We start from the raw sequence: 26,693 nt of genomic DNA on the forward strand, positions 1-26,693 counted from the left end.
GTCTGCATGCAGAGAGTAAGAGATAGCTTCAGCCTTCAGGCATTTAAAATATAAGCAAACAAAAGATGGGAGGAAGAAGAGAGGGGCATAACAGTGAGTTGATTCATTGTGGGTCTTTTAGAAAGTTGGTAAGATTGTCAAGTACATCAGGTGTGCACTTTAAGTTATTAACTAGCTGCATCAGGTTCTGTTGCTGTCCATGAAAGTACACCTACTAACCAAGAAAATTTTAGTTTGGAGCAAAAGTTCAAATAAAAAGATTTGTCCAAAAAAAACCCAGGAAAGTTGGACAAGAAGAATCTTTCCAGTCAAGGACTGATACTCCTTCAGTACCCTACTCTGAAACTGGTAAGATCAAACTTTGGCATACTTGCCCAGGTTTTCAGTAGGAATAGACACTGTAATGTGATGTAGACCTGTCCACATCCTGAACTAGCTCATTTTTAATCCCCCTCCTTGGCCTCTTGCTGTGGTTAGGATCCCTTTTGTCAATGGTACCAATTTACAGCCTTACATGAAAACTCGCTATGCTTTGGACTGAAGTACACCAACACATCTTCTTCACTTCTACTGCCTGTCTTTCAGTGAACTCAAGAATACACATCCTGCATTTCATTTTTTGACAACTTCAGTCAAACCCACATCATTTTTCCCTATTTAGGGAAAGATATGACTACTGAACTTAAATCCCTGTTAATTCCTATTCTTCATCTGAACTGACCTCCATTTGTACTTGAGATTTATTTCCACATTCAGATTCTTTATTTCTTGCTGTTCACAGAATGCAGTATGCTTGCTCGTTACAAGACAGAGGGAAAGAGAAATTAAGAGAAAAATGTGTGTCGGCAGCAGGGTATTTATACTCAGCAATGGCCTGGCATAATACATAGTGCTTCCCTGTCTTTTCAACTGCCTTCTGACTACCAGTGCTTGTTTTTCAATGCAAGAGCCAAAAAGAATTCTGAAGCCTTTCAAGAACCTCTGCTTAAAGGAGCTTTTCCTTAACTCCCAGAGCAAATTCCCTGGCCATGTGATGAGTCACACTAATCCCTCTTGAAATCAGTATGAAGCATTAGACCCTTCAGAAGCAGAAGACCTAGAGGGGGAAAGTGTTCTGACAAATGGATTTCAGTTTCCTTTGAATATGAAAACAAACTTTCTGTGTGAATTTTATTAAAGGAAGTGATGTTTTTGTGAACTATATTTTACAAAGGGAAATAGGATGAGAGAGCAACAAATCTGTAAAAGTGTGTAGTATTTAATTAAGGTAATAAATCACTTGAGTTATGGATTACTATTTTAGTTATGGATTACTGTTTTATTTTGTTGCTCTAAACCATGCTGCAGCTTGGAATTTGTCAGAAGATAATTGATATAAAAGAGTAGAAGGGATTCAGTTAGGTTAGTATAGCACGGTGGCGTGAAACTACAGACCAAAAATCTGCTAGTATATTGCACAAGGTTAAGGATGGAGACAAGATGACCGAAGTACTCTCCAGAGCACGATGCCTCAGTTTTAGAGAAGTTTTAAAAGGGAATTGAATTGCTTTTCCACTCTGTTAACTAGAAGTCATAGACTTGTTTTTCACTCTTCGATGCGAAAGACTTGATGTAGATCCTGAGCCTATCCATGTATTTATGAACTGTTATGTATCTAGAATAAGAATGAGACAGAAAAAGAGAGAATGGGAATGAGACAGAAAAGGAGAAGTGTTTCTTATGGCTAAAGGAAAATGTTTCATGGAGCTTAAGAATCCTGTAGTGGGAAAGCATGTAGGCCATACTGTGAATTTAAAACCGGCAAAAAGAAGTCCAGCTTTGAGGAATCTCTCAGAAGCCAGAAACTTCTTTCCTAAACTGACTATATTTTTCTGTATTCCATTTGTTAAGAGCTTCTGTTTCCAATTTTAAATGATTCATCTATGAGGAAGAAAATGCATTGTGTCTGAAGCACTGATTTAGAAAAAATATTCTCAGTTTTCATTCTGTTCTTAATATCTTGTCTCCAGATTGACCTTGAAGAGTCACTTGAATGTTTACCTTAGTTCTGTGTCTATGAAACAAGATTGATTTCTTTTTCTCTCTCAACTCTATTATGCTGATGAGGCCTAATAAAGGCTGGGGTGTCTAGATCACACCCTACCCTACCCTACCCTACCCTACCCTACCCTACCCTACCCTAACATAACATAACATAACATAACATAACATAACAACATAACATAACCCTTCATTTGTAACACTTAAGAAATGGCCAAGGCTTTTACAAGTTTCAGATGTGCTTCAACCTTATTTTTAAAAGTATGTAAGAGATTTCAGAAACTAATTTTTCTGTTTTGCGGTGAGATTACAAATTTTTATTAGGATTTAGTTACAAAAGGTTAGTTTTCATGGGGTATTTTTTGAAAATGATGTCCTTAGTTTAATACCTAAACCCATTTCTAAACATAGCAAGAGAAGTTAAATATAAGGAAGACTGCAAGATCCATTTGTTTTCAATAAAGCTCTACCTGAGGATTTGTGTTTGGTTGGAGGAAAGGTTACATACTGGTGATTTAGAATACAAATTTTGTACTCAAAATTAGACATTCTTGATTGTTTAATAATGTCATTTCTATTCATGGTGCCCAGCATAGAAAAATAATGCACAAGAGGAGAGAGCAATTGAAAGTTATTTGATTGCAGTCTTTAAAAAGATGAAGTCTGTATTTAGCTGTAATCAGCTGCCCTTTGAAAACCTCCTTTTTGCTTAAAAACGGCCTTTGTGCAGTCTGCATCTGCCATAATTGGTTTTCTAAAGTCTAGCGTTTCTTTATTTGCCTTCCTTGAAGGGGGGGTGTGGGGAGGGATAGGTTTTTTTGTAGACCAGAAATAGAGTCTGCATGTGTATTTCTCAGTTAGTTTTTTTATAAGCATCTATTTGAAATGTCATTCTGCTGGTTTTCTCTGTTTTCAGCTTCTGGTTGGGATTATTCAAGCAGCTGAGCTGCCTGCATTGGATATGGGTGGTACATCTGATCCCTATGTGAAAGTTTTCCTGTTGCCTGATAAAAAGAAGAAATATGAGACAAAAGTCCACAGAAAGACCCTTAACCCTGTTTTCAATGAGCAATTTACATTCAAGGTATGTTTTTGATAATTATTGAAACCTCTTTATTCAACCACTATGTAGCTCATGCTTGGCTACAAAGTTAGATGTCTTAGTTAGTTGGTAACTGCAACTTAGTGACTTTTCATATTGTAGAAACCTATGATACTCAAACTTATGATGAAAATGGTATAACATAGGGCCAGGCCTCAGCAGGTGTAAAAGGCACAGTTTGATTTTAGGCACTTCAGTTATCCTGATGTATGACAATCTTATCCATATTTTATGGCTGGATAAAACTTACAGGAAAGTCAGAAAATAGTGACACTTTGACAAATGTCAGGTAAATTTCCCTAGACCAGCATTTTCTTTAAATATCTTTGTAACCTGATTTATGACTTTTGGTATACCATTTCTTTTCCCCTCAAAAATAAAGTGAAACTCTTGGAAAGTAAATGGATGAAGGACAACCTGGCAGATTAATCTTGCCAGAATTTGTCATAGCAATTCTTTGCCATGCTACTTTACATATGAAAAGAAATCATGTCTCAGGTTTAATAACATATGAATTAAATAAATGTAGCTAAGCCTTACATTGCAATATTTAAGTTGTTCCAACAGTATCTATCAATACCGTTTTTCTAAAACTGTAGCCATACCTAAACCTCAGTTAAATACAGTAAATGGATACTATACAGCATGTTTCATAGGGCTTCTCCTAATATGCATTCCTCTGCTGTTACTTCAGGCCTTTCTCTCTATGCCCAATCTTATAATGACAGCTACAGATTGAAAACAGGAACAGTGAAAGACTCAGGCTATGTAATCATTCAACAAGAAAGATATCCCTGGAGGCCAGAACTACTACTGCATATATAAGCTTATTTTTTCCCTTGAAGATGTTCATAAAAATAACCTTTTGTGTGGAGTTATTTTTTTCTTGAGCTTTCCTAAGAGAGCATTTAAAAGAAAACAGAGTTCTAAATTACAGATTCCTGTGCAACTCAAAAAAGTAAAAATAGAACCAATAATGCTGTCATCTAAGATGAAGGCACAAATTATAAATAAGATCATCCACTCCTGGGTTATAATGTCCACTTGTTTTAAGTCACACCTTTAATATTCAGATTCTCTATGCTCCGGAAGAAAGTTTGCTTTCCATGCAAGACCTTACAGAGTGTTTGGGTGCATCCCAATGGAGTATTGATCATCCCCTGGATCCTGTGGTCTGTACTCAGGAGAAAAACAACAGGGCATGCCAAGTACTACCATTGTGCTGGGGACTACATTGACAAAGACAAGTGATCATTTGACTAGTGCTGCAACTGTAATAAATAACTTCTGTGGGAACTAGTCACAGTGTCTTGTTTACTTGGGCAGAGCCATCCTTCTGTGACCAGTTCAGGTGGTGCACAGCTGCTGTTGGCATCCTTCCCATCTCTGCCTTTGGCAGAGCTGCCCACCAGGCAGCCCAGGCCCATTTTGTTACCTTCTGGGCACAGTTGTGAGCTGCCCACCTTCCTCCCAAAGAAGGGCTAATGGGGATGAGATGGCTCATGTTTCTGCTGTATTGCATGTTGAGCCCTGGACCTCATTCCTTCTCTTCTTTTGGTGATTCCCTGTGTCAGTCCCCTTTTCATTTCTGTTTCCCAGACATCCATGGTGCTGTTCCAGGCTGCAGGTGTTTGTCAGGCTCTGACTGTCTGAATTGTATACCCACACTGTGCTGCCAAAAGGAAACAGAAATACCAGCTGGACTACAGCAGTCTGGCAAAGGGAGGTGTTCTTCCTCAGCCCCAAAGTGGAAAGAGGGTTCGTGTCTAGAGAAGTGGCATGTCTGTGCCAAAAAAACCCCACTCCTATAACGTGTCCTTCTACCAAGGTCTCACCTGCATTAAGCCAAGAGGCTGAGTATCTCTCAGATGAGCAGAAAGCAGGGAGAGGGAGCACTGTTACTGATAGAAAAATAAACTTCAGAACATTTCTTCTGCTTTTGAGGCTGCATAAAAATCAAAGTGAAATGCTTTAGAATTTTTCTTTCCACATACATTTGCCTTCTATGGCTCTTTAGAAGCTACAAAAAAATTCACAGAATCAAATTGATTTTGCTATAGTATTTGCTACAATACACAACCCTTACCCACTGAAACTACTGTACTCAGTAATGGAAGCTGGAGCTGGATCTCAACTTGAAAAGCTTCTTTTAAACATTATATAACATGTTATGAAAAAGGAAAAGTACTCATGTTATTAATAAGTACTTTAAAAAGCAAGTTGAAGCCAAACAGTAACAAACGGCAACAGTCATAGCGTTTAAACAGACTGGAACATGCAGAGGTTAAGAAGTCCAACGATAATGCCGTGCTTTCATTTCTCTTATATAGACAATTAATAGAGAAATGTTTACTGAAGCCCGTGGAAACCATTTATACTTGCAGAATATAATCAAATTGACTGAGTGTTCAATGTAAGTTGAAATAGTTCCTCAGTCAGACCTTTCTAGACAGCCACTCAAGTGTAGCTTACCTGAACTGCTTGTCTTCATCTGAATATTAAAAATGTGACTCATAAGCATCCTAACCCACAGCATCTGTCCGAAACACATCAGAACAGCTGGAAAATCAGTCAGAATTTGGCCTTTTGCCGCCACAGTTTCTAGCTGTACGCTGTGACTTAGAAAGCACCTTAGTATCTACAGTGTGAAAGGTATAATAATGAAAAATATCCCTTGGTAAGTATTAGGTAGTGGTACCCCAAGAGAACTATTTAGTGTCTAATTACTTTGTGTCACATACAGTAATCCTGTTCTGGTTTTTTCATCAGTCTGGGAGCTACCCATTTCTGAGTGATGACAGCCGATTTATTGAGGAAAAGACACCCTTGTGTGAAAAGTTCATGTGTCTTCAGTGCAAATAATTGGGCTTCCTGTTTCAGTTTCATCACCCACAAAATGATTTGAAGTAGAATGAGAAAAAGCCAGGGAGTGATGAGTGAGCTGCCACATTGTTCTATCGAGTGCCAGAGCCTGGTCTCAAAAAATACTGCATCTGGTGACTCTGAAACAAATACACCTCATAATTTTGTCTGCAGTTCAATTTACCTGAGATGACAGCTGATAAACCAAAGAAATAGATTTGCATTGTAGAGGACTGATCTTTATTGTCTCAGATACAGAGTTTGTCATTTCCTCGTCTTTGCAGGTGCCATACTCTGAGCTGGGTGGAAAAACTTTAGTGATGGCAGTTTATGACTTTGATCGTTTCTCCAAACATGATATCATTGGGGAATACAAGGTTGCAATGAACACAGTGGACTTCGGTCACGTCACTGAGGAGTGGAGGGACTTACAAAGTGCAGAGAAGGAAGAGGTAAGAAAAATCAGACTTTTTTTCCCCCAGGACACTTTTATCCTCAGCTAGAGGAACAGTCAAACTAGCAACATTTTTTCTGCAGAGACAGCTCCCATCTGTTATCAGCATTTCTCAGACGTACTTTGCCTGATAAGTTTTTGATAAGCATCTTTTCCAATACTCATTGAATGGTACATTCTACTTTGCTAATCCTATTTCCAATCTTTTTGATAGTTTATGCAATATATTAAGGAAGTTTTCATGAGTTTGACTTTTTCTTGAATTGATGCAGTTTTGGTACATAGAATTTGTATTTGAATTATAAAAGTAGTGTTCATTTAGACTTCTTTGTGGTCCTAATCATTCTCAGTGTTTGCATCTCAAGGTATCTTATTCTGCATGAAGATAATGGTAGGTTTTCATTAAAATAATTTACAGTTTTATTGAGCTGCTATGCAATAATATCCATGGATTAGAATTCTACATTTGACAAAGACCTTGGAACAGTATCTCACTCAAATACTAATCACCTTTTTTATTCTCCTCTCTGTACCAGCATCCTATGGGTTCATTATTTAGTAGGTATAGTGCTACCTAAAGTACACAAGACACTGTTTGGAAATATTTAATCACTACATTGTGCATCCTATGAAGTTGTTCATACCAGCACATCCACCTTTTTGCTTGTTATAAGACCATTTTGCACTCAGTTTTACATTATTTTTCCTTTTGATTACTAGGTGATATCTGCCCACTCATAATAGTCAGCGTGCACAGTGTACTTCACGTCTCTGGTGGGAGAAGGAATCTGAGTTCCTCATTGTCTAATTCTGCTAATAAGCAGTTTTGGATTCAAACCTTAGTTTCTGTAATTAAAGGGACAGTCTCTGGATGAAATCTTCTCTTAATGCAAGTAACAAATACCTGAATATTGCATTTAGACTACAAGTTGTGAAAAATTCAGCAGATGCTGAGTCATGCAGCCTTCTCAGATTTTCAGAAATGGTAGAGTTCAGTCTTGCTTTTTGAGTGCTTTTTTTTAAAGACTGTATTTCCAGATGGCTTTCTTCTACTGCTTATTGATTTGTGCTTATTGCGTGTGTCATTGGTACCTATGCTATATGGGGCATTTGTCTTCCACTCTCAGAGCTAAAGATGAAAACATAAAAAAAAGAGAAAAAGGAAGTTTGCAGTTCAAGGGCCCTGTTCCTTTAAGGCATATCAGAAAGACAGAAGTGTGAAATGGGAGTGCATTAATACTTACAAACTTCATTAAGTATCAAATCAGTCTTTTGTTGCATTGTCATGTTTTGCTGTTTCAAAACACATAAAATAACTCAAATACTACACAAAGAGGAATTGACACTTTACCGTTCTAGTCTAATTTTAAGCTTTTAGAACATAAGCAGTGATATTCCCATATGCAGCTGATAGATAACATGGTATAGATTAGTGTGGGGTTTCATCTGTCATGTGGCACAGAACATTGCCTCTTGGATTTTCTGTCTCATGTCCTTGGTAAAACCAGACTCAGTCGTCTGGTTGCTCCATGAAGTTCATGTCCTGCTAATACAAAACGATGAAATATTGCTTGAAAATAGATACTTAACAGTGTGAACTACTTCCAAAAATGCATTCTGACTTGGAAATAACTTTTTATTAAAACAGAATGAGGTAATTAAAATAAATAATGTTTAAAGTATTTGGGTATTGGAAGAGTATTACAAGAGTTTTGAATAGGTTGCAGTAGAGATGAAATCAAGGTTGTACCTTATTTGTGCTTTCAGAGCCCAAATGAACCGGTGGATGTATATTTTTACATGTGTTTGTCATTTGTCTATGTGAATGTATTTGTATGAGAGTAATGTTAGATAGGAGAGACGAGCTTTTTTTTAGTTCCCATTTGAGCCTCTGCCCTCACCTTTCTTAACAATTCAGGTAATACATATGCAGAAAAAACATTTAAATTTTTGTAGGTTTTTCTATAAGGCCTTTTTGAAGTTGCTACCAATGCATGGCTTTTCTATTTATAAGAAACTAGGCAATATGAACCTCTGAAAGCATCATGAAAAACTGATTACACCAACTCCCTAAATATTTTTTCATAATGCAGGAGGTCTCCTGTTTCATTTCTGTATCACTATGCTCATAAGCATGCAAGGTATCCAATAAATATGAGATAATACTGTAACCTAAGTTATTTGGAGACTTTGTTAATCTTAGTTTTCTGTATGCTAGCTGTAGCTTTTTCTAAAACATCTCCTGAACCCACTGTACAAATAAAAAGTGACCCCACAGAAGCCAGTTACTCAAGATTTAGATAGGCCAAGTGTATTTAATCCAAAGGGTCTTCACGTCTTTTTGCTCTGTTGTGGAACCTCTACTTCTGTCATATATATGTTGAGCCTCATTCAAAGAGTTGCTTAGCCCAATTTGGAAAAGAAACCTCTACCTAAAGAACCAAGTGAGTTACATCTGTCAGTGGTTTGAGAGCTGTGTTTCACAAAAAATGTCATTCATATTTCCATACTTGGCTACTGCCAAGTACCTCACCACCTTCAATGTTCTGGCCCCTGCTCTGCAGCAAAGATGCCAAACAAATTCTAGTACATTTTATGTGATAATAAATAGGGGACAGGGAGGGATGGGAGAGGTCCTATCTTCATAAACCTGTTATCAGCTGACATGGCAGATGTTGCAGAATTCACAGCAGATACAGCTGTGACCAAGAGGTATCTTAGCTTCAGAATTAGCAAATACGGTCCTGCACATACAAATGCTATAGCATGATTTACCTATGCCAGGTGTGGAGCAAGAGACATGCTTGTCTCTTGGTAGTGATCGTGAACACAATATGGTGATCTGCCTTACTCATTGTAAGAAAACATGATAAAAAGCAATTTGAAGCCTAAGCAACTGGATTTCACCCAAAAATGTATGACTATCAAAATACCTTTTGTAGACTATTCTGCATGTTACAATTGCTTAATGAATTTGCCCTTGAAAAGCACATCTGTATGTGGTCTGCAGTATTTGAAGAATTACATGTTTGTTTCTTTTTTTGCCCTCAGAGCACTTAAGTAAATTTGTCCATTCTTAACAACCTAGCACTAACAAGAATTCTAAATATGTTTTCGATTAAGTATCTGATGCCAAACTATCCTTTATGTTTTCATTGTGGCCCCTAAACATGATGCAGAAAGCATCTCCCAAACCACATCAGTGGCAGTTGTCACCAATCACTTTGAAAAAACGTCTAGGTGGCATCAGTCAAGCTGAGTATAAACGTCTTATTTTTGTGTCACATTATGTTGAATTAAGTTGATGCATATCACAGAACATACAATTCAATTAACACTGAATCACAGAGGGCAAAATCCTTTTACAGTTACTCTTCTTTTTGCTCATAAAGCTCCACTGTACTTTCCATCCTGTTTTCTAGATGGGCTTGAAATTGATGGCAGAGGATGAACATTTAATGAAATATTTGAAGCTCTACCTCTCACAGCCCAGCCATTTGAATGGCATCTCTCTGACACTGCATTGTCTTCTGGGAAAGGTCTTATTAATATATTTATGTTGGTGAAGCACTTTGAAGGTACAAGGCTTTATGTAAGCATTTGTCATGACTGTGAGAGGGTTTTGAGAATGTACAAGTCTCTACAACAACTGCTAAATATTGGGGAGGCAACCACTAATGAACTGCATACTTTGAATCCTTTTTTCCTTGCTGCTGTTAGCTCTGCAGTCCTTGTGAATATGTGGAGGTGATTTATCTAATAGTCCTTCAGTCTCATATGACTGAGAGCATGGGAGGGAAGAGCGGTAGATATTGAAAGGTTATTCACTTTTACCAAGCCTGACATGTAATCGTTTGGGCACAGAGTGTTAAAAAACAGATGATAGGAGTTTGCTCCTCTGTGTCATCTACCAGATGTCACTGCCATTAACTTTTATCTGAGTACACACTGCATCCAATATCTGTTATCGCTCTAGTACAGAAGGCCAGACAGACAACTTCTTTTCTCACAGCAGTGTGAATCATACTGAGAGTCATCTGAATACTTCAGCTGATTTCCCTCCAGACGTTTTGTTATATTGGCACTTAAATTGAAAACCTGTTGTAGCAAACATTCCAAGAAATTTTAGGGAAAGTAAGGAAGAGCAGAAACAACTCTTTCCCTTGAAAACAGTGGAGAAGCAGAGCCTTAGTCCACACAGAAAAGGATCTTTGACCTGCAAGTATCTACCACCAGGAGTTCTGCAGACCTCCTAACAACTGCCATCACATATGACTCTATGCATTATCTGATCAGGCATCCACCGTGGATAGGTTACCTGACAGATGCATGCTCGTATCACAGTGGGTTGTGATGGATATATTTTGTACTGAGCTTCTGAGAAGTCTGCTGGAAAACACCAGGAAGATGCACAACACCTGCTGTCCTACATGATGCACAAACCCAAGCAGGAGAGGTGCTACAGTATTTCCTTGCAAAAGGAAGGGTGAGATGCAAGTGTTCTGCAGCTGGGGAGTGGAACACCTGTTCTGTGAAGCTTGACATGCACTATTCATGAGGATTGTTCTTTCCTTCCTCTTAAAAAAATAAAAGTTGAAGGAAGGAGATGGGAAACTGGGCCTGAAATGGGTAAATGTAATACCTCAATATGCTTCATAGAAGTTGGATACTGGAAAAGTTAGTAAGCCAACCAGCTTATTCAATCCTCAGCACTGAAACTTGCAGAGCTAAGAGGAAAGGACATTTTTACAAATGTCACTGCAAAGTCACAGCAGCAAATCATTGTCATTTTCTGTTATATCAGAGATGGACAGATGATCTAATAGGCCTTTTCCATCTTTAATAATAACACTTAGGTCTTACACAGCTTTGCAGATAGCACAGTGCTTTGCAAAGAAAAGTATCATTATCCCTATGGAGATGCTGTCAGAGTGTCAGACAAAGTTTGAAATGGGAGGCCGCCTTTATTTCACTGTGTATTATATTGAATCACTATGTTTTCTGCATGGTGTTCAAGTTTTCTTTCTTCTTACACCCAATTAAAACTTTAAAATGTTAAATCTAAGGGCGTTTAATTTTCAGGTTTTGTGGCAGTTACATACAGTAAATGCACAACGTTCAACATTGTAAGTGCAGCATCTGTCCTGAAAAGGAACTGAATTTGATAGTGAGACAGGTAACAAAACAGAGGTTCTTAAGTCTGAGAATAAGCAAGACTGTTTTGAAATTCTTCAGTTAGTTAAACCAGTTAATTAGCTGGTTGTCATCTTGAAATTGAAGATGTTGAAATGTTGTGATTTTAAAGATAAAACCATATGACTCAAGTAGGAAAGTTATGGTACTGTTTCAGGCTATTAGAATTAGGCACTTCTTTTCTCGCCTTTTATACTCAAACTGCTGACAAACCCACTGTATACCTTTGTTGAATATTCTCCTTCTTAACTCAGTCTCTGGAAGGGACACCTATCTTAGGAGGTCAGAGGCATTCTTGTGTTGTAACAAAAAGAATGTAATTGGCTTATTTGAAATCAAAAGGGAACTTGTCTTGCTTCATCTCAGAACGTCTGGCTTTACAGATACTAAATTCAAATACAGAGGACAGTAGACAAGAAGGAGAGGTTCCGTGGTAGTGTTAAATTCAGGCTCTGCTGGGGCTCTTCTGTTTCTGCACAGTATTCATTCTGAGAGCAGAAAAACTTGTCTTGCTTATTTGTCAAAAACACAATTATTACCATTTGACTTTCAAATATGAAAGGGCATCTTGAGGTTAAACTGTGGTGACAAAGTAGATCCTACACTTGGTGCTAAGCATCTAGTGATCCATGCACAAAATATTATAATAATAATAATAATAATAATAATAATAATAATAATAATAATAATAATAATAATAATGTTGATTCTTGACACTGGAACAGGCTGCCCAGAGAGGCTATGGAGTCTCCTTCTCTGGAGACATTAAAAACTCACCTGGACGTGTCCCTGTGAAACCTGCTGTAGGTGAAACTGCTTTGGCTGGGGGTTGGACTAGATCTCCAGAGGCCCCTTCCAACCCTGACCATTCTGTGATTCTGTGATTCTAGACAAGGCATATTCCTAAAGACCTTGTAGAAAGTTACAAGGCTGAAGGAAGGAATAGTGGACAGTTCCCCACCTGCCTCTTAATGTTATTGTGGGGAGGTTAATTGCTCAAGTATAGGATATTTTAAAATGCCTAATAGAAAAGAGTCCAGAGTAGGCAAAAGCACTGGGCTTGGATGTTGAACATACAGTGGCATTTGTCTGAATGGTGTTTTTTTAGACGTTTGAGAAAGATCCTGAGAGGGATCAAAATCATCTTAGAATTCTTGTTAAAAAGGCTTAAGCATAATTTATATCACTTAGATGCTGGGAGTATTTTCCATGTACCTGCAAGTGATTCGTTCAGATAGCTGATGTATCAGTCATTCGCATGTGTTGAAGTATATTTGAAGTGGACGAGCTAAAGCTAAAGCTACAATACAAAGAGATGTTTTGGATGGAAACTGCAGAAGGAATTCCAGGGAATTCAGCCATAATCATGGAGCACTCCCAGTTATAAAACTGTAATCTGGGAGGGTTTGCAAATGGATCTGCAGAATCAGCTGAATGGTGTGAAAGGGCCACAGAACATGCTATACATTAATTTTTCCTGCATTGTTCTCCACCTGGATTTTATGTACTTACTTATTTTTCTGACTGCTAGCATCAGTGAATGCATTATCCAGCAGCAGAAATTACATTTCTCACTGGGACTCTAGACAGAAGCTTTGCTGTAGTCCTGGGTAAGACCTTATTTCCCTTTCTCCCCCCACTTTGCAAACCAACAGTGACAAAAATTATTATCTGATGGCTGCTACAAACCAGGATCAGGAGCTCAGGGAAGCTGTAAGATGGCTGTATCAAAATATTTCATCATAAGTGTCATTAGAAGGACCTTCAGAACTGAGACCAGCATTTTAACAGTCATAAGGAAAGAGCAGCTCTCACAAAGAAGAGGGCAGCTTTTTTGCTAAAAGGTTGAGGTATAGTATGCCATGCTGGGGTCTCCTGGCTTTGTTGTGCCCAACCACATAGAATTAAAATATCTTGCTTTCCAGAAGCCTGAGAAAGATATATTTCTGAAAATGTTAAAGACAAACATTTAGGAATAGTGACCTGAGAAGGAAAGGGATTAGCAATTGTCTCCATTTTTTCCCTCTGTCAGCTCTTAAACACCAATTTAGACCATGTCAGGGATTACCATAGTAACCATTTAACCTCTTCTCAGAGCCTGTTGTGTTTCAGTTTAGTTCAACAACGATCTTAACTGGCATTTGAAGCACTTTGCATTGTACCTGTGACAGGAATTAACATCAAATGTCCTTAGAGAAATCACAGTTAGAATCTAGAACATAATACTGTATTTTCAGTTTGGTGGTATTAGGCTTTTATTGTTTCTATGTTAATATTTTAAGAGGTAGAGTACATGAATTTAGGATGTGTTACCAGGCCTTATTTCTAGGGTAAATGGATGACAGGCAGCAATAACTTGTTCCTACAGTTATGAAACTCAGCCTTCCACCAAAGGCCAAAGAAATTCCTGACATTGGCTGATGTGGTGTCAGTGTGGTGCAGGTGGGTGGTTTTAGTGCAATCAACACTCTACTTCTTCCCTCTTTCTTTTCCGTGGTGTTCTACAGTTTTCTCTCATTCTTATCATCATAACTAAAGAAACACTCAGGACATTATGATTTAATTTGTATTATAAAAACATTTGGAATAGCATAGCCTTTTTCTCATGTTCATGTCTAATTCAGTCTGAGCAGGATGGTGTTGTACAGCATAACTTGCAGAAAAAAAAAAAACTTTTTACAGAATATTTCTATTTCTGCATTTTATGCATTCTTCCCTTATAGGTTAATGGAGCACTGACATTTCTAGTTTTTAAGATCTTGCAGTCTACAGACACAGAGTTCTTTTTGAAGGACTGATTATAGCTAGTCTTTCACTTTCAATCAGACAAAACAAAGCAAATATTATTATTCTTGAATGTTCATCAGTAAGTCTTAAATCATACATAAGATTTAAAGAGATGAGCAAGATCCTTTTCTGTACCTTCTCTGAGCGTGAACATTTATAATGGTGGTGCTATACAACTCAATTTTTTTTTAACGTCCTTGTCATCTAGAATTCCAATAGTAAGGAATTTTACTCCAAGAATGATGCCATTGTCTAAAGATCAAACCATTTCTCTCTCTCTCTCTCCCTGTCTTCAGACTTTCATAGGACTGGCTACATGAAGGGAGAAAATCATAAAATGCTGACTGGTCTCTTAGTTTCTTATTCTTTTAAGGTTGGGGGTTTTGGTTTGGTTTGGGGGTTTTTTCCTAGCTTCTATTATCACACACCCGAGTGAGTCAGTTAATTATTAAGTTGCACTTTTTTAACTTCCAGTCTAATGCTGTGTTCCTTTTTAGTATCTATGTTGACCAGAGATCAAACTTCTGTGAATCACTCCACCTCCTCACTTCTCAGCATATTCTCGCTCTGTTTGTCTCTGCATATGAGATGTAGACCTGAGTATGGAGCAGAAATATATCTTTTTTTTTTTTATGATGCATCTTCTGTGATGGAAGCTTTTGTGCAGACTTTAGTAGTTTTGTGAGCAGCCTTTAACTGCACCAACTGGGACTTTTTGTTTCAGATGGCTGACTGGCTGGCTTACTTGCTAGATGGATGGAGTGGTGCTGTAGTTGTTTCATCCCTTCCACTGGCAGACTTTCCAGGGCATGGTTTTATTCTGTGGGGCTTAAGTATGATCACTGCCACAGAATTACTGCTCCTGCTGTCCCCTTAGAGCAGAACGCAACTGACTGAACAAGCATCAGTGCGCAGATGAAATTGATAGCTGATCTTTTGGACCCAGATATTGTCTATATGTGTTTCTTGCTGGCCAAGCACTAGATGAAAAGAAATACCTGAAACTGAATCCAGTGACATGGAGGCCAAAACATTTTCCTTGAGCATTATTTCTGCAATTACAATTATAGAAATAGTGCCAAAAGTAGGAGTTTTCCAAACTAGCAATCAGATAGAAAGTTCAAAGTGGTGTGTTGTTGCTGCTTGATCGGCTGGATGTATTCACCTACAACAGAACAGAATTGGGAGTTATTGCCACCTTTCACTGTCACTGATAATGGCAACTAAATTTGGGAACCCTTCTTAGTGCCTTTTTCCACTTGTGGCTGGCCTTGAGTTCAAATCTCTTCTTCTTAGATAGAGACCTTGACATAATATTCTAACCTAAGTCATTCCCTGGGTGATTACCATTATGTGGGTTTATTACTTGCTTTTGATGCCACCGGCACAGAACACGGCACTGCGGCTTCTCAGTGGTATGGATGGCAGTGGGCAGACAGCGCCTGAGCTTCCCATTAGATCCTTAACCATAGGTGCTACTTAAATTACTTCTGGTAATCTTCAGAGCTACTGGGCTGTCTGGGATCCAGTTATTTTACCTTTCTTTTTCCATATCTTTTTTCAGTAACTGAAAATTAACAGGAGGATCTCTGCTGAGTGGAGCTCAGGCTTCAAAACTGGCAGCAGCTCATTTTCATGTGAGCGCCCTGAGGTCTGCAGCTGACATCCCCTGTCTGTTAATGCCCAGCCCAGAATTAGGTAGCAGTGGATTATGCTGAAAGTGTTTTTACTTTTCAGACTTTCACATTAATCAGTCAGACTGAACATAAATTTTCTGTGATATTTTAGAGAAGGCAAGTTTTCTAGGAGATACGGGTCATTTGAATTAATTTTGATTACTCTAATTTTTTGCTTGTACTTACTGTGCAGAAATTAGGTACAACAATTACATGTCTGTGACACAAAGTACGAGCTGCAGTTCTTCCACAGCACATCTCTGTAACCAATGATTTTTTTTCTTGTCATAGTAGATTTTCATCCCTGCATTTTCTTTTTCTATCACTCTTAATCATGAATTTGTATATGACATTACATCAAAGCCCTCCAAAAAATGCCACCTGTAACTTCATGTGCCATCCAAATATGTGCATGCTTCCCCATCCTCTTTTTTTTATGAGGACCAATTTGTCTCATTGCAATTTGATTATAGCAAATGATGATGTTTCTCTAGCTATAGAATCTCATACTTTTCTACACACTCTTTAAATCGTTGAATCATTTAAAATCTCTAAAAAGACATGATTATTTCTTCAGAATGTCTGTCTGTGATACTAAACTATTAGTTGATTTCTTAGTGGATAAATGTATGCTTTTAGTTTTATCCATCAGCCTAAAGGAAAAATATGCACATTTAGTGTATTAAAAGTTACAATTTTTGTGATGAAAAACATAACATCCAAAAATTAATATTTTCTGAGATATGATAGTTGTAAATCAGAACAGATTTTAATTAAGCTGAACAAGATCTGCTGCAGCAATCATATGTTACAGAATGACTTGGGAATATTGGCTTCCTGTTTGGACCTCAGCTGCAGAGTTCTACAATTGGCTTAAGTTCCTGCAAGCACAAACACTGGTCACATTATGTAAGAATTCATGGCTCTGAAACTTTCCTGTTTATATGTTCCCTAACATGAAAACTCGCTGTTCATCAGCCTTTGAGCGCAATAACTACATATAAAGCTAGCTGTGAATATCTTGTGTGTAAACACTGGGACATGCTCCTTAGACTTTTTAGCTCACCTGTTCATTGATTCCTTGGGTATGTTGCCCAACACTGTATGAGCTTTTACAACTTACTGAGGACAACAGGTCTTTAAATGTGATCTACTTTATTTTCACTGAGCCAGACTAGCTAACATTAAAATTTTCTTTCTGTAAAAAAAAAAAAAAAAAAAACCAAACATGTCCCATTTAAAAAAATTTTGTTTTGTTTAGAAATACTACTATTTCCTATCAAATTGGGTATTTTTATAAATGAGGTGAGGTTCTCTGCTCTAAATCTGGAGGACTCCTAGATCTTCAACGAACATTTTAAAGAACCTCCTATAATCAAACTCGATCTAGAAAACAGGCAGCATCCTGGAGATTGTACTGTTCCCCCTGGGCCAAGCTGGGAGGTAGGTGGCACAACAAAACCCCCTTACAAGCTTGAAAGTTAGACCTTCCTTGGTTTTGGATCGAGGAGCTGTGATTCTCAGCCCATGGCATTTTGTCCTGGCTGCTTGGCCATAGCCTGCAAACTCCAAAAGCTCAGATTTCCTCATGGCATCCTGACTTTCAGCATTATCCTGCATGGTTTTAGTGGAAGTTCACCAAACCAGGTCTCCTGTGACACATATTAATATCATCTAATCAGAAGTTTCTGGAAGTCCCACTGGAAGAATCCACGTGAGACCTTGCTGGCAAAGGATACAAAGATAAGGCTGCTGACAATGGACCAGCATTTGCTGGTAGTAGCAGTAGCAGTAGGCAGCTTTGCACCTCCACTGGAAAACTTAGAGGGTCTTCAGACCCAAAGAGTTTGCAAGTTACTGATTTTACAACATCAGTACATGGAGAAAACAGCACATCCCTTATAGCTTCAGCAGTTACTCTATCTATTGGTTAAAAATTGTACTTCATTTGTTATTTGGATGTTACTGGATTCTACTCCAAGTCATTGATTCTTGCTGTGCTCTTCTTCAGTAGATTCAAGCCGTTAGATGCTTCCTCTTCTCTACAGTATTTATGTACTGTAATCAAGTGCATAAAAACCTGCTGGTTTCTTTGATCTGCTTGTTCTGTCTTTCATTAATTGATAATGTGTGGTCATCATAGCAAGGACTCTGTTCATGCCAGATTTTTAAGACAGTACCACATCCAGTGGTACACCTTGCAACTAAGAAATCAGTGACTGATCTGATTATCAATTACAGTTCTTTGCTGTCTACTGGCCATGTATATTTTTGGATATATGCTGCAATCCCAATCTGTAATCTAAAGCATTGGAGTCAATTGCTTTTGGAAACTACGACACTCTTGGTGTAGTAGAAACTACATTAACTAAGCATTAAGTTGTCCGTACTTACTATAAATGGTGTTTTCAAATCAAGCCAGGGTATGTACTGTGGCTTCCTGTTCCCTGTCACAGGAGGACAAGGACTTTCTGTAGAGCAATGCACATATAATACTGTAATAGTTATGGAAAAGCTTTGTGATTTGACTACTCACAGTGTCTGATAAGCAAAAAAAACCCTTCCAAATGTATTACATTTCCTTTCGATGTTGTACTTAGACTACTCACTAGACTAGCCTTTTGACATGCTATAGTTAATAAGTTTTCCATGCTGTCAAAAGTAATAATATTAATGTGCCATTCAGTTAAATTAATTTTGTTTTGTGGACTGGCCTGCATAAACGTCAGTGACATTTAGAAATATGATCAGGCAGGAACTGAGGAAAAGCCAAGTGGCAAAATAGAGCAAGATGCAATCATTAAAGCAGAGCAGCCAGCTGCAAGCATTTGTGGATCGGCAGAGACTTAACACAAGACCAGGCTATGCTGCTCAGGCATATATGTTGCTTTTAATTCATTCATCCCTTTCTCATTTATTTAAGAAATTAATTTTCTTCTTGTTCAATTAAGAACTCAGTATGTTTGGTAGCATGGTCTCTTGTCTGGAAATGAAAGAGTGCGTTTCTGCTAATCTTTGATTTCAAGTGCCTTCAGTCACAGCTTTTCTCATTTTGCAAGAGGCAGCTGATTGTAATGCTTTTAAACTGATGACCGTGAAGTGTCATTTTCTACTGCTAATAACAGTGTTTTATCTTTCCATTTCCTCTGCTTTTTAGAAAGCAGTAATAGAAAGGCTTTCTTTAAATGGGTTAAAAATGTAATGAAGAAGACTAAGAGGAGGAAGCTAACAAAACCTGACTTGTTAATTTTTTAATAACATCAGCTGGTTCAAACTATTGCCCAACTTGCTTTCAAGTCAATTTACCATTGTGTTGGAGAATATTACATAATTGGGGCAATTAAAAGAAATGCAGTCTACTACCTTTCTATATATATTGCAATAAGAAGACAGAGATTTGTGAAGAATTTCTATGTCACGTACTGCTGTTTCAGGGGAAAAATGAAGAAAAGAAGTAGATTTTTATTTCCATGGAAAGATCCTAGTAGGTCTGTTCCATTTAAGCAAAGGTAAAAAGTATTGCTGGCATACAGAAGTTGTACCACAAAGGAGTCAGAGAGTAGCACTGTAGTAGGGAAATCAGTCAAAAGGAATATGCAATTAAAATGTTTCTTTTGGCTCTTCCTCACTCCTACTTTGTACTGTGACTATAGCCCTACAGATACCACCTCCTGATACCTTTAATAAATTCACTTAATTTGAAAGATTGTTACCTGTCTGCCCTAAAACTTCTCCCTTTTAAAACTTACTGCATGGATCTTTGCTTCTATTTCTGTTCTCTGTTCACCTAGCATCAGTCCCCTCTCCATCTCTTCTTTAGCCTGTTGTTACTGCTAGTCCCTTTTTTGCAGTGTCTGAAATGAGCCCTCTGGATCTTTTTCTCAAGAACTCTCTGTTTCTTCCAAGATCTCCTGCTATTTCACTTTGCTTTGCTTCTTAATTTAGTTGTTATGTGGCTTGTAACTGGACACTTAACGTTAACAGGAGCTTCCTTTTATGGCCAAGTTTGCACATTTAAAGGGAGTATAACCTATGAAGAGACTTCTGAAATTATGTTAGTAAAAGCAAATAGGAGATACTTTAGATCACACTCTGTACTTTCATTTTGTAAGACAAGTGGGTTATTCCTGCGAATAGAGACTGATCCTTGAATAAGGAAATACGTAGGCACTTGTGTGGTCATATTTTATTGTTTTAAAATATTTTCTTCAAAAGTGCAGTAGGTACAGTCATGAAGAAGATTCTTCCTTTTCTCCAGAGGCATTTATTTAGCACCTATTTACTGCTAGCTGTATAACAGCATGACTGCTCTGTTCATGGGCATGAAATCCTTTTAGACAGCAAAGGAATTATTCTGCTTGTCAGATTAATGGTTTAGTTGTTAAAGTCTGTAAGTTTATATTGACTGGGTTGATCATTAACATTTTGCAAGCCTGAAATAGCTACTTCTGTAATCAACTTCTTGACTGAAAAGTCTGGGGAGAGTTCTCCCTCTCCTATTCACTCTCAGTACTTTATTCCAAAAGTAGTTCATAGACTTTGGGGTATAGTGGTACTTGTGTGCATACATAGTCATGTGATAGTCTCCAAAAGTGCTATAATGGGCTGACACATTAGCTCCAGCTTTTGTTTCTCTTTCCGGTTCTTCTTCAGCTTTTCCTGCTGCACCATCTATTTCTAGCCTGTTTATGCGAACCCAGTTTTAAGAGCTTCTTTCTCACTTCCCACTCCTTTGCCTAATTGTGGCAGAATCGTTTTCATAATGTGGGGTCATCTAGTCACTAATTTGCAGGCATAAGAGAAAAAGATTGTCTTGCTTTCCTGATCATACCTATTTCAGGTCTGAAATTTTCTGTTTTGTTCTTTAACCATGGATTTATCAAAAATGCAATGCCTTTTAAGCTGGTAATGTTAAAGACAGCCGTTGTGGCAATAAAATTTCAGGTTTAAAGAAAAAAAGGGACCCCAACAAACTAGTATTTCCTTTTCCCAGTATGGTACCTGTTTGACCCAGGGGGTGTGGAGAAGCAATACTTTCCCAACTGTAGATCCCAGAGATGTGTATGGGTTGATAACTCTGCCCACTTCTATGGTGGCTTAACTGAAGTTTTGGCCAGTCCATGTAATCCATTTCTGCATCCATGTGATTCTGTTACTAGTATTATCGTGACACCTTTGTATCTTAGTGTATTCATGGCTTACATGCCAAGCAAAGAGATTTATTGATTTGAGATCGCCATGTGTAGACAGAATACGATGACCTCAGAACTGTCTGAAGCCTGTGGAAGTGGGAATTAGGATTAGTGATTCTGTCATTATAGTTTACCAGAGTTTCCTGAATTTGAAAGACTATGATTTAGCTTATAACCCACCTTTATGCTGTCCCTGTTTTCTCCACAGAGTTTTAAAACATTTTGGTTTGCTGCAAAAACTATGCAGTGAACATTATGAGCTTCCATTGTAAATATTGATTGGTGGAAGATCGTATTTTGGCTCTTCACAGGTAAACTACATCCTATTGTGTTTCTCTCAGGCTTATGCAAATATCCACAATCAAATATCCACAACCAAAACCAGGTATTGAAGTTGGAAGCCCACCTCACCATGTTTATAGTCTTCATCTACTGACTATTTTGGAGTCTTCAATCCAATGAGGAAAAAGTACATGGTGCTGTGGCTCATTTTTTGGTATTGTTTTACCAAGATAGATGAAAGCATCAACTTTCCTGTAGTATCTTCCACAAAAATGTGGAGAATGGTTATACTAAGAAGATAGATACCTGTGTTAGAGGTTCTGCAGTGCAAATGAGAGTAATCTACATAAATAGCATTTTTCTCTGTAGCTCATTAGGAGAGTGTACTGTCAAGGAAAAAATGACTACTGACAAATATGAGATGAAACATGAGACAGGCAGAGTCATCTCTAAGAAGTCCAGGTTCTCAATAGGACTTCCAATAGCCTTTTCTAAGCTGAAGAAGTGTTAGCAGCGCTATGTCAGTTATGTTCTGCTCCATTGCATCCTCTTTAAATGTAAAGAAGTTATGAAGTTGCTTAGATGGGGAGAGCCTTTTGATTCATATTTAGGCATTATACATGAATAGGTTATGTCTATGAACCTCCCAGTTGGAAGTTTCTAACACTAACTTACAGTTTCCATCAGAGATCAAAGTAATTTGCTAACATAAATTATTTATATATAGGGCTGAAAGAAATTAATAATAACAATAAGGCATCTCCATGAGATAATCACCATACCAGAAGCACTCATCTGTACCTTGTAGCCCTGCAGGGGTTTGTAATTATCTCCTGCAAACCACACCTCTAGTGATTGCTTTTTGTTGCTTCATTGCAGTGCTGCCACTTGCAGTATTTTGCCTGACAAATATAAAAAAAACAAAAAACAAACCAAACCAGATTAGAAACAGAAAACCTGTGGCAGTCATGCAAAGAGAAAATGTTAAAAGTACAAGAAATATTGAAGAATTGCAGTTAGTACAGATTTTAATAACAGCAAAGAAAGTACTAAACATGATTCTGTAGTCATTTAAAGAGGTACCTGTGCTTTTTCTTCGGGTTATTCACTGGAATGAGCTCATCATCTGCTGCCATTTCCCATGGCTTGCTGGTGATCTATGGGAAACTGTCTATTTACATGATGCTGGCTTCTCTGTGCTTCCTGCAGCTAAAATTACATTAAAAGAAGCTAAAAATGCATTAAGTTCTCTCATAAAATTACTCTTCTGTGTAGACAATTGTGGTATTTGCACAGAAGCATAATGTGATTACAGATGGAGAAAAAAGCTGGTGAGAGGTGATGGTCTCAGTGGCAATAACTGTAAAGTACCTCCTCCACCTCTGCTGAAGCACTCAGATTAGAAAACACAATCCTAACACCATTTTATGCTTACTAAACACAATCTATTCTCAATGCAAGTACAAAAAAAACCCCACCAAACAAAAACTTAAAAAAAAAATCCACTCAAAGGAACAATTAGAAGCATGGTATTGATTTAAAAGTACCTTCCAAAACAGGGATTTAGATACTCTGTCAATTAGGTACATTTCTGAGGAATAGAAAGGAATAAAAGTTCCTGTTCTGCTACAACTAAAGCTCTGCCTGGTGAGTCTAGAGGCAAGAGCACAGCCCTTGAATATCAGGTGATATGTGAGTACAAAGGTCTCTAAGATAGGGAAGTAAAACCAGCTTTCAAATGTATCCTTTTTCAGTCTTATTCACAGCCCCATGAATCAACCAGGCTAATTTAAAAGTCTGCTATGTAACAGAGCAGCGACCTCAGAGCGCACTGGGCAGCTGGGTGAGCTGTGATCATGATAACACGAATCAATAAGCAATTGATTTCTTCCATTCTGTACAAGCTGCAAGTGATAGATCAACTTCACCATTAGCCTATAGCCAATATGGAGTTCCAAAACTGAATGTCAGGGGAACAGGAGCATGTTTTGCTGTCACCATGCCATTGCAGGCTCTGTCAGAACTGAGCATGAGCTATGCAGATTGCACAGCTGAAATCCATATTTCCATGATCTGAATCTATGCTGGGATTTATAACAGTATATGCAGACAGAGAGGAATAGGAAGTCCTTCCACCGCAGTGCAGTCCATGCTGTGAAAGACATCTTAGGTTATTCTAGATGTGAGTTAAAATTTTAAATTTTCTGATATTAGGATCTGTTCTTTTGAGCAAGGTTGTAACATCATTACAGCCCTCCTCGTCACATAGAGGTCTCTAAGATACTGCCCCCCCCCCCCCCCCCCCCCCCAGCTACCCCTTTTGCAGCCTGAAAAGTTCTAATATACTTAGCTATTCCTTCTGCAGAAGCTGTGTCATATCTTTGATCATGCCTGCTGGTTTTCTTGGAATCTTTCACAATTCTACCATACCCTTATATCCTTTTTCATGCGGGAAGGACACCATAAGTTTTCAAGATATTGACACATGTGCATTCTGACAGTGTTTTTGTAAGTGATGCACACATTCAACATCATGAGCTATTTTGTTGTGTTCTCTCTGAGCATTTCCTAACTATACATAACTGTGTTTGTTCTTTATGTTTCCTGACCACAGCTGATCACTGAGCTGTTTTGCAGGGAACTATCTATTACAAACCCTGGGTTTTGTTCCCAACTTGTAATAATCAATCCAGAGTTTGTCACTTTTTGCATTATTGTTGGAGTTTCTAAGTTTTTTAAAAATAAAAGGAACAGTACCTACATGGTGCTGTTCTTAATATATACCACTCTAGTCCATTGCTGGAAACAACAAAGAATCCCAAATCCCCAAGGAAGTCTTCTGAGACCAGCCCATGCACCTTTTGATAAGGGAGGAAGATGTAAACTCTTAAGTATAGCCGAACATTTGACATGCATCCGTGAGATGGATGTGCTGCAGGTGCTCATCCAAACCTGGATAAAAAGTGATTGTGTGTAAGACCTATTGAGAGAAGAACTGCCACTGATGCTGAAAAATTGGCTTAGTGGATGAAGTTCTGTTTCTTTCAAATTGCTTGGAAACTCAAGGTCCCAGCTGGAAAGGAACATTTTGGTTCCTTTTACGTAGATGTAAAGTCCTTAGGACATGGGCTGTCTTTTCCCCTAGGAAATACCTACTACATCCATTGATACGTGAGTCAGTTGCTCTCAGTAGTGTTCCCCCAGCTTTTTAGGTAAGGTTCTGACTTTGCCTCTTTGAACCTGGTAAATTGCTGTATTCTTTTTGCATTTGTGGTGTGGGGGAAAAGTGCATATTTCCTGCAAAAAAAAAAAAAAAAAAAATCACCTCGTGTCTTAACAAAAAACTTGGTACACCCCCAAAACTTTTCAACAACCACCTTTCCAATATATTCTAACAAAACATTGGAACCAAAGAGATATATCTCCATAGAAATGTGCTTTATGCTCTACTGCCTGAATAAATTGTGGAAACAGACATATGCCATAAGAACTACTGCCTTTAAAAGAGAAACATTGCTGTCTGAAATGCTTTATTGGACTGTTCAGTGTAACCTGATTCTTCTTGTCTCAAAGGCAACCTTGTTACCCTCCTAGAGATAACATTGTGCCTGAAAGGAAGGAGGAAAGCAGCTTGGATCACCCTAGTGATCATTTCTAGCAGTATTCTCTCTTTTTCTCTCTCCCTCTCCTATCTGCAAGTTCAAATCTGTTTTTGAACTTGATCCTCCTTTTAAAACAAAGTTCCTGTAATTCTGAACTAATTCAGCCTTTCCCTCTTTGCCACAACTGTTAGGTATTAAGCAATTAACAGCAAAGGATTGCATTTGGCAGGATCCCAGGTGATAGGCTGCAAGGCTGAAGACAAAACCAAATCCTTCCAGCCATTCCTGTTGTGAGGAGGGATGTACTAAGTGCTTTCCTGGTCTATCTCTGCCTTTTTTTTTTTCTTTTTCTTTTTTTATGCCTGTCAGGTAAGAGAAAAGTCTTTTTTTATACTGAATGTTTTCTGCTTTGTGTTTTTGATACTTTTTTCTTTTGTGACAAAGTGTGATGAGAAAGATAAGAAAGACCCACAGAAAACAGTTTCATGGAAAATAGTCTAGTAGTTGCACATGAGTGCGTGTTAAATGATTGCCACCGAAACACAACTTGGAAAAAAAACCCCAAAAACAAATAATCATTACTTAGTTTACAGAGACCCTGGTTGCCAGGGGTGAAATGCTGAGCAATGTTACTTACTTTGCAGCTAGCACATAATGTCATTTGGCTCCATACAGGATAGTTGCTGTGGAACCCAGTTGCTGCAATGGGCTTGAGGTTGTAAAGAATTTAAGCTGGGCAACTTGTGGCAGGTATTTTATATTGACCATTTGAGTGTTTTGTTTAACAGTAGGAGTTTAGATATAGTCCTGATAATTTTCTGTGGGACTTTCAAAACTGTTTTTTAAAGGTACAAAATATTATTGAAATATAACACCATGTCTTGTTTTCTTTCACAGCAAGAAAAACTGGGTGATATCTGCTTCTCCCTCCGTTATGTGCCTACTGCTGGCAAACTGACCGTTGTCATTCTGGAGGCAAAGAACCTGAAGAAGATGGATGTTGGTGGACTATCAGGTATGTGCATTAAAATCTGCCTGCAGATTTTACAGGCTTGTAAAGGCAGAAAATCAATGCATTTTGCTGTTGGAGGTGTCTGGGTTGAGAAGGTAAGGGCTCTTGTTCGCTGAAAAAAGCAGTTGGTGTTTTCTGAAAGTTGGGGCCTGATGACTGAATATACATTCTAGTTTAAGAAAAGGAGATTCGTTATATATTGCATTCCACTACAAGACGAGGTCTGAGGAGTTAAACAGTCAGATGACAGTGCCAGCTCTCTGTACTTTCCTTCTTTCGTGTTGCCTGGAGATAAATACTGACTATTCAAGCAAGAGAAAAAAATCTGAGTACAATTCATATTGTCTGTTTAATCTCACAAAATGTGAGCATTTCCCTGCAATGTTACTGATAACACATAATAGAGGAAATCACCGCAGGTCACCATGCTGACTGCTGGTTGAGGTGCTAGGGTAATTGTTTCTACATTTGAAGGGCTCAGGTGTGATTGC

At 38.1% G+C, this 26,693-nt stretch overlaps 1 protein-coding gene across 1 annotated transcript in view; it reads left to right on the forward strand.

Annotated features, from left to right (window-relative positions):
• The window catches only part of SYT1 (synaptotagmin 1), a 358,390-nt gene that overhangs the window by 277,336 nt on the left and 54,361 nt on the right, over positions 1-26,693 (forward strand). Inside the window, 3 exon segments of the mRNA XM_080392492.1 lie at positions 2,957-3,124; positions 6,289-6,456; positions 26,088-26,205. Coding sequence (XP_080248618.1) covers positions 2,957-3,124; positions 6,289-6,456; positions 26,088-26,205 — 454 coding nt within the window.

The sequence above is a fragment of the Falco punctatus genome (genome assembly GCF_963210335.1).
Source record: "Falco punctatus genome assembly, chromosome: 6".
NCBI lineage: Eukaryota > Metazoa > Chordata > Aves > Falconiformes > Falconidae > Falco > Falco punctatus.